Source organism: Rhopalosiphum padi, chromosome 4 (assembly GCF_020882245.1).
Source record: "Rhopalosiphum padi isolate XX-2018 chromosome 4, ASM2088224v1, whole genome shotgun sequence".
Taxonomy (NCBI): Eukaryota; Metazoa; Arthropoda; class Insecta; order Hemiptera; family Aphididae; genus Rhopalosiphum; species Rhopalosiphum padi.
This window is the reverse complement of record NC_083600.1, coordinates 9,242,651-9,256,262: the sequence shown is the minus strand read 5'-3', so window position 1 is coordinate 9,256,262 and position 13,612 is coordinate 9,242,651. Positions and strand designations below refer to the sequence as shown.

At 24.3% G+C, this 13,612-nt stretch overlaps 1 protein-coding gene across 2 annotated transcripts in view; it reads left to right on the top strand.

The window, feature by feature from the left end:
• Positions 1-1,846: 1,846 nt before the first annotated feature.
• LOC132929615 (otoferlin-like) overlaps positions 1,847-13,612 on the top strand; it is a 125,676-nt gene continuing 113,910 nt past the window's right edge. For both annotated transcript variants that reach the window (XM_060995091.1, XM_060995090.1), the window contains exon 1: positions 1,847-1,971. In XM_060995091.1, coding sequence (XP_060851074.1) covers positions 1,893-1,971 — 79 coding nt within the window. In that variant the 5' untranslated portion in view covers positions 1,847-1,892. The remainder of the gene's footprint in view (positions 1,972-13,612) is intronic.

Genomic DNA, 13,612 nt, shown 5'->3' with positions numbered 1-13,612 from the left:
TGACACAATTACTTTTAATACGTTACTTGAATGTTTTTGAACCTTATTTAATAAATTTTATGTTTTATATAATGTACGTATTACGCGAATAATTTCATCTTTGTGAAATATATTTTTTAACAATTATTGTTAATAAATTGTTTATCAATTAAATGCCTGTCCATAGTCTTATGATTATATTTTTTGATATCATATATATAAAACTATGGATTGATTTGCAAAATGCCGACTCCATCATGCCATAAAGATAATTAAATCTGTTTATATTTTAAATGCGTGTACAACTTAAACAAAACATTTTGAGAAAAGAGGAATCGAAGAATTTCTTATATTTTGAATATAAGCTGTTGAGGAAGCTTCAGTTAAAATGCACTTGATGTTGTTTTGAAATTAAACATTTAATGGCAAAACCTGTAACTTAAACAATTAAACTTAAATTTAAATTCAATATATGAGTTTAAAATAGACATCAGAAGATAATAAAAAAAAAAATTAATTTAGTTCTAATTTATGCAGTGTTTCGTTCAAAACGCAAAACAGAAACTTTAAAATTAGAATTTTTTTTTTAAATAATTTGCATTGTGTGATCACTAATCAGTGATAGTATGGAAGTAAAACAGTCACGTAATATTTATTTAAACGTTTAAAGCACCATAAAAGTCAAACAGTTTCTATAATCGGCCTGGCTGTAGCTACTATTCAATATTCTCACCAGTTGGTAGACGTCGATAAGCTCGTGACCTGTCGTAGAATACATGGTACAGGGAGTAGGTATCCATGTACATGCAACCATATCTTCAGAAGACGTTTTACTCGCATGTGTTATCTCCGTCTTACACACGTACCACGTACGACATAGACAAAACGTGTTTATGCAGTCTGAGTGTAACTCGCTCAATTTTGGTTCTAGCGTAAATATACTTACTATAAAAATAATAGATGACAATATTTTGGAGGGCAAGACAACGAGTTTTTTTAAAAAATTAAAATTTTTAAAAGTTAAAGATTATTTAAAAATGTTGAAATTGTCGGTATTTCTAAACGATATAATGAACGTTTTATCGGAAATATTGTAAAAAATGTATCTAAAATAAAAGCATATGCCATTTTCTAAATAATATTCTTATTTTTAAATTTTTATGATTGGTAAATTCACTCTAATATTAAAGCTTACATCATAAAATGTATTCTGGTGAATGCAAATTTGCTATGATGTACGGTAGTTACGACAGAGACAACACGTGCGGGTATAACATCTTGTAAATAATCAAAATTTTACTTTTCAATGGTGTCAAAGGCTTTTGACATTGTTTCTTAATGCAAACAAATCGTTCTCAAATCAATTCATGTAATTTATTAATGTATAATCAAAATTGATTCTAAATATAAGATAAACTAACGTTTAATTTTACTTAAAACTTGAGATACATGTTTGCCACGAGATATACATACACACACATTGCATACGCCACACACCACATGATTCTCTTCAGGACACGACCGATTCGTTGCAATTGTACCTAGCTAATTGTACATCATTTACAATAATTATTTACATTTGATTTTTCGACGTCAAAGTACGTATGTCTTATAGTCGTTTTGACTATGAATACCATCATGATCCATAAGCTACAAATCGGTGTTTAAAGCGACTGTTTCGGATAAACGTCTTCGTCTTCCGGGAGAGAGCGACACACGTCGCGAACAGGTGCGGAAAACGCGCTGACCGAATCAACAAGTAAACCGCCGGGGCGGGGTGCTTGTTGCGCGAAAAACGCGCCGGTCCCGTAGCCGCCGTTGTCGCTGTTGCCGCCGCGGCCGGCCGAACCGCTCCAGTCGTCGTAGCGCGGCCCCGCTGTCCGTGTGTCCGGTTCCGGATATTGTGCGTCACCATGCGTCTGGTGGTCAAGATCAACTGCTGCAAAGTGCCCAAGTACAGCGGTGAGAGACTGTTCAAATTGGAGTTCAGAGGTAAGCCGCAGCGTGACTCGCTTCGGGTCTAGGCGTTGGTTAACGCACTCCCGTGTCCCGGAAACACGTTAAAATAAGGAAAAATACAATAATTTCCGTATTATCGTATAATACTATAATATATGCGTAATATTTTCTGTGCGCATATTTTATGATGTATTATTATTATCATAATAATCATCTATTTAGACATTATGTCTATGTATATACCGCTGTAAGTTATGATTTCTCATCTTTGCGTGTTACACAAAAACAAAATACCGGAACAAAAAAAAAAAAAACGGCGATGATACCGCTGCTTTAAGCGTATTGTCATAACAATATCATAATAACATGTGCCATACACGTTTGTATATTGTATGTCAATATATATATTGATATATATATATGTTAATATATATATTGCGTGTTTATTGTGCTTGTGATAGAAGGTCGGTGTATTTTTTAATTCTGAAAAATAAAAATGTAATTATTAGGGTTCGGGACTTTTGCATGTTTTTTTGTAGTGGTCGTAGATTAGTCTAGGCGAGTTATAAATTTGTTTTATGAAATGGTGAATCTAAATACTAAGTTTAAACAGTCTACATTCATTGATTCTAAACCAAGTGATGAATGTATTGATTATTAACCATATTGTTTTTTTTTTATAGTACATTCTTCAATTTTCCTCTTTGAATGTGGATTTTAATAATTAATCAGTTCAGTCGGTATTTATGAGAGGTCAACATTTAAAATTAACAATATTTTTAAAATTAAGAAAAAATGAAAATTTTTACGAGAAACTAGTTTTTGATGAATCGATTTTGATTTTTGCTATAATTGAAAAACAAATAACCGTAAATACTTAAGATTGTTCACCAATTGTTTACATTATAATTGTCTACACATGCCATAATTTTTTAAAAATGTTGTTGCTTTTTGATTTATTTATAGACATTTGAAATTATTGTTTTTTTTTTTTTTTATATATATAAATTTGGGTAAGAATTATTTCGTTTGATCAAAAAGTTTGAATTTAATACAAGATTAAAGGTATTAAAACATATTAAAGATACAATAAGTCAATAAAAGTAATTATATATTAAAATAAAAATTAACATTTTTAGTTGTTTTGTCATAATTTAAACATATTAGGTACTTAAAATTTTTAAAATGTATAATTATATTTTGAACACAGAACATTTCGAAACATGTATATTTATTTTACTTATTTATATTTATATCGTACTAATAATAGTAAAAGAAATTAGAATAAAAAATTATATTTACATGATAATAGGCTGAGTAGGCTGACCAACTGTTTCCACTTAAAGTCGTTTTTTACACGTAGTGATTTATTATTGAATTAAAATTTAACACATCTATTATAGTCAATTACTCAATGATGACTGATAAGGGTACAATCGACTAGTCAATTCCTACTAAGCGGTTACCTACTTTCTCTTTTTTTTAAGTCTTATACTTTTCACAAAATTTAAAAATATTCAATATACATATAAATTAATTCTCTAATAAAATGCGTTACTTATAGCAATTTTATACATTAGTAAAATTTAAGAAGACATTTTATCTACATGTGCTTCTCTGTCTTAAAAAACGTACAACATAACAAATTTGCATTAAGCAGAATCCAATTTTTAGCTCAAATATTAGAAACCTATTATTAGACATAAAGGTGAGAATGTTATCTATGTTTAAGCGTTGTTTTTTTACCATATTTTAATTTTAAAGTAAATTTGAGTGAATATTGTTAGATATTGTAATTAAAAACATTATCATAACTCGCCAACAAATTGAAATATTGTAGATGGACACTGTACATTATTTGTAAGAATGTTCTTATATTTAAGTTTTTGTATTGGTCAATTCACTCTGATTGAAATGTAAATAGTTTGTTTGTTTTTAGAATATAATTTGTAGACATTAAAAATATGTAATTTTACTTTAAACGACAATTTATACTACAGATAATTTAATAGCATGTACACAAAGAACAATTACATGGGCAGCAATATAAAATTAGCATTACCTATACTAATTTAAACTCGTATGAAATATATTGCATTGTTTAAACTTTGGAAAGTTTTGTTTTTGTAATCTGAACTCAAATTTTGTTAAATTTCTGTTTTTATTTAGATATTTGTATTTGTATAGTTAATCTTAATACTATGAAGTAAAGTTTGGAATAACTTAACTTATACCGCTGCATAACTACTGATTCATGAAACACGTTATAGTTTATCTAATTATTTTTGATTAAACTATGTTAAACAAACTCAACGTTTATTTAAAATTATATTATATATGATATATTTATAATTTATATAAAAGATCTATTTACCGCGAACTTTTTCCACAATTCAAATTTCGTTGAACTTTGATTTTATAAAACTTCCTTAGGACGCTCGTAAAAGATTTATCCGATACGTTTATTACAAATATACCAATAGTTAAAATGTTCTTTAATTATAATTTTTATTTCTTTTCCAATTACAAAAAAAAATAAAAGTTTAACAAGATGTAGTTATATTATTTTTTTACCAAAGTACATTATGTAAAATACATATTTCAGCATTGCATGATTATAAAAGTATTATATTGGATTAATAGTGAATAGGTATTAATGTATTTGAATTATATCATTTTTCATCAACATTATAAATTTAATTTATAGAATAAAAATTAAAACCAATCATGTATTAATTGACTTTCTAAATAAAAAACTTTGATTATACTTTATTAATTTTTCAAATTCAGAATGTACTTAAAGCATTGTATGGGGGTCAGTATATTATTATATAATAACTGTTATATTGGTATTAATCAGTTATTGTTATGTAAGTATAATATTTATATAAGAGCTGAGATTCTTTATAATCTTGTACACAGCTTGTTAAATACAAGTTAAAAATAAAAATAAATTGAAAAGTGATTTACAATTAAAGTATCTGTTAGTAAATACAATTTTTGAAACATTGCACCTATATTTATTTTATGAAAATATATTATAATTTTTATAGTTTAATAGGGGAAACAAATTATTAAATATTTTATTTTATATAAAAATATGAGTTTATGAATATGTTTTTTTTATTTATAAATGAGCGACAAGGAAGGACAAAAAATAAGTGGGTCTGTATTTTAATTTAGAATTAACCATAAATCAATGATCATGAAGATCGATTTTAAGCTAAAATCATGTAGAGCTATCCTAATAGAATAGATATTTACATATAATCTGTGTTTAAAACATTTTATGTTCTGTATAAAATTGTAAATTTTTGTAAATACGCCACTGTTTAAACATTTAATATTTATTATTTACACCATCGGCTAAATATTTTTAGTAAGTACATAGTTTTTAATATTACGATAATATAATATGCCAAATTTGTGGAACTAATCTTTCAGTTAAGCATATCATACCTGAAGACTGTTTAAAATACACTCAAGATGGGATTCGATACAAGATATCTTGCAATCTTGACAACGCCGTACTTAGATTTAATCAACTAAACCTTGATCTAATCGATATTCTCTAGAAAATTATTCAAAATGTTAATATAATATAATTAATTAACTTGTTGCTTAAGTTTAGTTAAGTTTAAGTTAGTTACTACACCAATATCGATGTATACTCTATAAATGAAAAAAGTAAAAAATAAACATAAAAATGGTTACAAAACAATGTACTAAGTTATATACATTCAGTAAATAACAATCAAAGATAAAACATACAAGTACATATATAAAAAAAATACAAGTTGACTGATGCTCAAAGCTCTGTGTAACCTATTTAATTATTTCTTATTGTTCGTTTTTGACTGTACAACTTGGTTTGAAGGTTATTGATATAAAATCCATAAAATATGCAGCAGTTATAATTTTTAAAGAAATATAGATAAAAAAAAACTTCATAAATTGGCGTTTGTTATATAAAAAAAAAAAAAATATGATCTAAGTAAAAATGAGGTGGAAAACTGGATGAACAAAAATAATACGTCTTCAGCATCAAAATTCACCATTATCGTGAAAAAATTGGTTGTTTATATTTTCTACTATAAATGTAATCTCTATATATTGTAGAATCTAGAGCATATAGAAAAATATGCAACACTTACATCATAAAATATCTTATTTTATATGTCACATAGAAAATTCAGGTATCTAACTGTAGGTATATAAAAATAAACTGAAATTGAAATAAACTTAAATATGAATTATTAACAGAAATATTTCTTACAGCTTACAGCTAATGGTAAAACAGTTAATAAAAATATACTTTATTCATATATTTAATATATATTATCAATACCTTTAAATTCTTAACAAATTTTTAAATTATTATAATAAACATAATAAAAATATAATTAACAAACATAATTACCTCGTTAAAGCATACTGACAACACTTTTACCCTTTGACGGTTAATGGTATTCTTTAAAATGCTTTATTATTTATTATGTTAAAATTAGCTGATGTACAATATTAAATTGAATTAAGAAATATTAAACAGGAGTAAAATTTTAAAATCATAAAGTATGGTTTCACACTACGTGTATTTAATTAAGTAAATATGCCTATTACCGAGAATACATTTTTTCTACAGTAGTTTTAGTTTATTAGAATAAGTTAAAAAAAAAAAAATCAATAAAATAATATTTTGTACCTTTTAACATTAGAAATAGTTATTTTACGTATTCGATTATATAAATAAATGACTTATTGTACGTGTTTTGAAACATTTCAGCTTTTATTATTTGTCGTTGCATAGATTTACAGGATAGTTTTTTTGACGTGATAACTAAACACGATATGAATAATGGCTTTTTGAGACTCATCACTTATCAGTATTAAATTTTCAATTGATCGATTGATGATAACTACACGACATTTACAGAAAACTCCATTATAAATATATATCAATATATCAAAATACATATTGTTTAAAAATAAATACTAATTTATTTTTTACCTAGAAATTTGAACATGTAATCAAAAGCTTGAATTTAAAGATTTTTTTCTCATTTGCGAGGATATTTAGAGAATAAAGAATACGCCAGATGAAAACAATTCAATACATAGCGTAGTTAAATTATATTCACTTAGTTTCATGACATTTTTAGTCGATAGTATGTCTATGGGTAAAATTGAGTTGTATATAATTTTATTGAATTGGACACGGGGGAAAAAAGATAATGTTTAAATTGCACTCAGTTTTAAACAAGTCACAAGATAATATTCGAATTGTGCTCGATTCGATCATTAAATAAAACCGATTATATTTCAACGGTTAGGAGAATAGTATGATTTTTTTAAATATTTAAAGTTATCTTATATAGCTATAAAATAATATTAAAAAAAAACAAGTTTTTGAGGAAATACAATATGATGTACAATTTAAATATTAAATAATCAGTTGCAACGTGCGATATAATTTTTTTAACACTTAATCCATCCGCAGGAAATGGTTAAAATATAAAAATATTTATAAATTACAAGCAAGCACTTATATAAAGTGCATTAAATTAAACAAAGATTAAATAAAATTTGAATTATGAATCTAAGTTTTTCATCGCTCAAATCTATTTTGTCTCCGTCTTAGTAAACTACATGTTTGTAGACACAAAATACAATCATGGGTCAGCCAGTCAGTGAGTTGCTTCAAATAATATTTATATATTTTTTTTTTATTGTAAAATATAACTCGACAAAAATATATCCCAAATGCAATAATAATACGTATCTCGATATGATACACAATTTACTGTCGTAGAACTAAACTCACGACACAACGAAATACTCATGGCCGTAAAGTCATAACGTTATGACGCTCGAGTTGTTCTCGCGTAATACAATAGTGAAGTATTGAATATATGTTTTCTATTTCACACTTATAAAATAAACAGTACGTACGTGGTATGAAAGTTCTATTTATTTTATTTACGTCGTTCTTAAAATAAATATTAAGAATTGAAAATTTTAGATTCACTGGGCCTTAATATCATTACATATTATATTACATATTTTAATCAAGGCATATAAATATGGACCTTTAAATCTAAAAAGTCACCTATATAGAGCAATAGAAATACCCATGTTTTCATATTTATTTTAATTGTATATTGAATTATAATAATTATCTACATTTTTATTTGGAATCTAATGACGCAATCTTGTACATAATTTATTTATTTACTTAATTCTTTTGTCAAGGCATGGCTTTGCGTCTAGATTGTTGGCTGACAATTGTTTATTATTTATGTTTGTTAATTATGTTTTGTTTTACTTATTAGTTATTATATCGTAAGTTGGTCTGTTATTAATATTATTATTAAAATATATTATCATTAGCCCCTTAGGTAGGTTTTTTTTTAGTTTCTCACCACATTATAATCATTATAAATTGAAACAAGGATAAAAAAAAATATGACAGTGCCCATTTAAACACGGGTTGTTTAAAAGTATTTTTCTTTTCAGAAGTATTATAAAGTCTTAAGTAAACGAAAACTTTTAAAATTATAAAAATAAGAGAATATTTTTTAATTTTCACTTCTAAGCTTTTTTATCTATTTTTTCTTAAAATAAAACTTCATAGTTTACCCATTACAATTTGTTCTAATGATTTTTAATTATTTTAACTTTTAATAAAATTACTATAGTAATTTAAGGTTACTATAGTAACCTTATAATAAATCGCGTGTTTTTAATAAGTTTATTTAAGGAATTAAGTAAATTAGTTATATTTTCTTATCTTATACATTCATAAGAATTATAATAATATCATAGCTCTAACAGAAAAACACTAAAAATATATTCACTTTTTTCAATAACATACCTACAAAACACCTAGCAAAATCATTGTTAAGTATTATAATATACCTATATATACTATCTAACCCCCCTCAACTGTTCATCATAATGTATTTTCCCATACTAATAGGATTAATTTTTATAAGCTTGCAGGATAAAATGACCTCAGATGTCAATAGTTTTAACCCCAATTAAAAATATAATAATAATAATATTACAATATTTTTATATTTTATAACTTTCTTTAAAATTAACTAGAATATATTTATTTTAAATTCTACTAAAAAAATATACGTGGCAAATTAAATATTGTTACATATTAAGTAATAATTTAATACGTTTAAGTTTATTTATGCAGGATACCAGGATGTTTGCCTGTCAATGCTAGTGTTGAGTTTTTAAATTTAAAGACTTGTAATTTGTTTAAATTACCTACCTATTTTTTTTTATTTTACTTAAAGAATAATAAATATAATAATATTTAAAAAAATGTCAAACATTAAGATGATTAATGATAATTATTACTCAGAAATATATGATATATCTAGAAAATCGGTTTTTATTGGACTTCTAAGTATTATATCCTTTATTTGTTCTAAAGCAACAAAACAATTGCGTTATAATTAATTTTTAAAGGCGTTTTCAAGTTTTAAATAATATTCCAGTCGTATTACTTGTATTAGCATTTATGTATCAATGGTTTTAACGGTGCCAAAGAATCATGGATATCTTAGCTTCAAATAAATTATAAATTTCGAGTATAATGTTTGACGATCGTACATTATAAAATTTAATATATAATAAAATGAGTATTTCGAGTATTTTGAGTGTTTCGAGTATTTTTTGTTATTCATAGTTATTACTACTTGGTTAATTCGTAGTAGGTACGTGTCAAAAAAAAAAAAAATTCAGTCTGCCACTTGCAAGCTATTCGATGTTAATACAGATCCAGTTAATTGTTAATTCTATAATAATTATTATATTTCATTTTATTTTTAGTAGTTGATTTGTTTACTCTTATTTGTTAGGTATCTTAGCAGTTAATTTAAATTTTAAAATCATATACATTAAAAATTATTAGTAATATACTAATAAAATAATATAATGCATAATTAATACATTCAAAATTATATTATAATATAAATGTAGTCATTATAATTATGATCAGCGATTTTATAACGCTTTTACTAAACATTTTTGTATTTTGTACTAATTGTATAGTTAGAGTCGTTTTAAGGATAAAATCTCCATAACATTTTTAAATTTCGTATTTTTTCTTAAAGCCTTTTTTTGGTCAGTTAATATTGTACCAGTTAGTATTGTAATTTTGATTTTTTTAGATGACGACAATTTTAAAATTGTACATGATCATTGGTCACATTTTAATTATACCACAGTACTTATTTGACTAATATTGTGCAACATAATATTTGATACCTAGACATTATTTGAAAATTAATGTAATAGTTTATATGTTTATAAAAGTCTTCGATTTTTAAATTTACATATTATAAACAGACTTTGTGGTTTTAGCAAAATATTTCGTATTTTTTAAATCTTTTATATTACAATTTTAAAAGTTTAAAATCAATTTAATAACAATAAAAAATTAATAATTTAATAATATTATTTTACCTAATAGAATGATTTAAATTACTATTTTTATAGGATAACAATTTAAATTTATTCAGTTTAGTATATTATCTTTTATAGTAATTCATATTTTACATTTAAAAATTAACGAAGTTTTTGAGGTCATTTACGGTCAAATGGTCACCAAATGAAGCTGTGCAGAATTCACTGAACGAATGGCAAGTAAAGTCGGGCATGATATCGATTGAAGGTTATACGTACTACCTATATTTACCTCCTGCGGTTTTCACTAAGTTAGAATGCAATAATTTGTAAGGTTCGTGATACTAACATTTTTTGTTGATTTACGTCGTTTATTATTGTTTACGAAATAAATAAACAGTATTTGTGCAAAAAAACATAATTAAAAATTTGATGTATATTAGGGAGATAAAATTATTAATAAAGTATTTCTAAACAAATATAGATTAGCGATTTGTTAAAAACTATTTCGAAAATAATGAAAGATTTCTTAGATATTATTTTTATCAATACATTTAAAAAAAATCATTATTAATTGTTTCATGAAGTGTCCAAATAATATTTTGACAATGTTGGTTGTGTTTGCGATTATTATGTTGAAAGAAGGTACTTGGTAATATAATTAATTTTTCTAATCTGAAGTTCAAATAATCGTATATGCTAAATGAGTGAATACAACAAATTCTATTTTAAAACATCTATATTATAGGAATAATATAAATTGTGTACAATAATGCAATAATATTTTGTTTGCATCAATGTATAGGTACATAAATATTTAGCAAAATTAATAATTTTAATTAATCATAGTAGTATTATTAAGGCATGATTAAAGTGCGTACCTACCTCCTGTATTTCAAAACAACATTAAATAATATTAACTACCTATACAGTATAATGTTATAAAAAAAATCATCCATTTTTTAATAATTTATACTTAATCTCGTTAAAAAGTTTTTCCGTATTTTTTTTTTTTTTGTTATTCGAAAAATTCGATTAATATTGCTTGCAGCAGACATCGGGGTCCAATTTCCAACCTCAGCGGGTTTTGTTAAGCGTTTAGAGCAAAATATAATACAGTAGACAGGTACGCTATAGATTATCTTATGCTTTCGGTCGGATCTTAATTAATGAACATGCCTGGTTTTAATTGCCGCAAATTAATTAGCTCAATTTTAATTTTTATCGCTTATAATTCTAATAATATTGTTTTCAACGCCGTCGATGTTTTCAATCGACCGTGTTAGGTTAAAAATTATTTAATTATAGAATTATGTATATATATATATCACTTGATTTTAATTAACAAATAATACGTGACTTGTATAATATTCAATATAACATTTTGCCTAGGTTACGGTCTTAACGCAGACATTGGCGTATTGTTCTAGAGTTTACGCCATTAGATACGCTTAAAATATAAGACCCGTTATTAAATTATAATCTTTCTATAGCTTTTTTTGTGTATAGGATTTGTACTTTTGATAGTTAACTATTCGTGTATTTATTGCGCAATTTCTTTTTTCTAAGTAATTTTTATTTTACTAATAAGCTGTATAATTTTTGTTTTAACTGTACGTATAGTCGTAGACGAAAATTGTGTTTAAACTGTTAATTTTATGTACCTAATAGTGAAAATTATATTTTGATAATCTTAAATACTTGTAATTTACTATAATATTATTATATTATATTACCATACAAGAAAAATTAGTATCAAATTTAAAAAAATCAAACATTATTATACATGTTATTATTATTATTATTATTTTAGTGTGTAAAAGACACTTTACAATGTGTTACAATTCGAATTCGTCTCATATTTATGAAAATGATACGATTCTGAATGAAGTTTTTGTCTGATATAGACGATATAGTACCTATATAATATATTGTGTATTATAAAATGGAGAATTTTCCAACTATTAATTGATATCATTTTTCAACCATAGTGTTTATTTTGAAAGTATATAAATATAATGTAGTGTAGTTCGTACCTACATTATATCGTCATGCAGACTAGGTGCTTCGTTTTGGTTAATTAATAAAACTTTTAGCAACTGCAATATAAAATATTTAATTTACATGCAATAAATAATAATTTACAATATTTATCTCCTAAATAATGAAAATCATAAGTGTGCAGTATTTTTTAGTATCTTGTGTAATAGTAATAAAACTTGTAACATAACATTTACAGCGTATTTTGTGAATGCCGAATGTCTATCATGTTTTTCGACGATTCAATGATTACCATCTTATTAAAATATTGCTTATATAAAAAATATCAAATTATTATGTTTAAAACTTAAAAATTAAAATACATTATTTTTTTTTTGTAATATGAAAATAAATACTTTTGTTTACTTACAATTTATTATTAATTTTTATGTTGGCAAAAAATAATAGATATCCACAAGATACGAATATTATGTAGTGAATCATAAACTTTTTAGGTTTTACAATAAATTCTAATAACAAAATAATAACGTTGACTATTACTATTGAAATAATAAAATGTAATATTACAAATTATATTATTTATATCATAATATATTAAGTGATTTATTATTTATTTATCAAGTGATATTATAATAATTTATAGTTGGTTAACATTTCTTATTTCATTTAAAATTAATTGCATCATGTATTTATAGGTAGGTATTATGATGTATACAATTATACAACGTGAACATATGTTTTTTGAAACGCATTCCATTTTTTTCAACAAGAAATAATAATTATAAATTTTAAGGACAAGTTATTGCATTTATAACTTATAATTATTAAGTATGTTGACGTAAATTCATTAATCAATGAATGTAAAAGTAATGAATATTTAACACCAAGACTAAACATTAAGTTAACTAAAATTTGTCACGTACAAAAAACCGACAAAAATTCAATTTAGAAATAAATTATGTAGGACGAACTTAAGAAACAATATTAATCGATTTTTCATTTTCATTGAAGTCGTAATGAAATTATTCTATTTTATCATAGAGAGAAATAAAGTCAACGAAGTCGATATTAAATGTTTATTATACAATATAATAATATTGTATCTTGAATAATTATTGACTCAATAAATTAATAATATAAAATACGAAGTACTGAAAAATAATTTTCAAAATATTACTGTTTTTGTTTTAAATCAAAACAATTATAAAGATAAATAAACAATGTAAAATATAAAATATTAATAGATAATTCT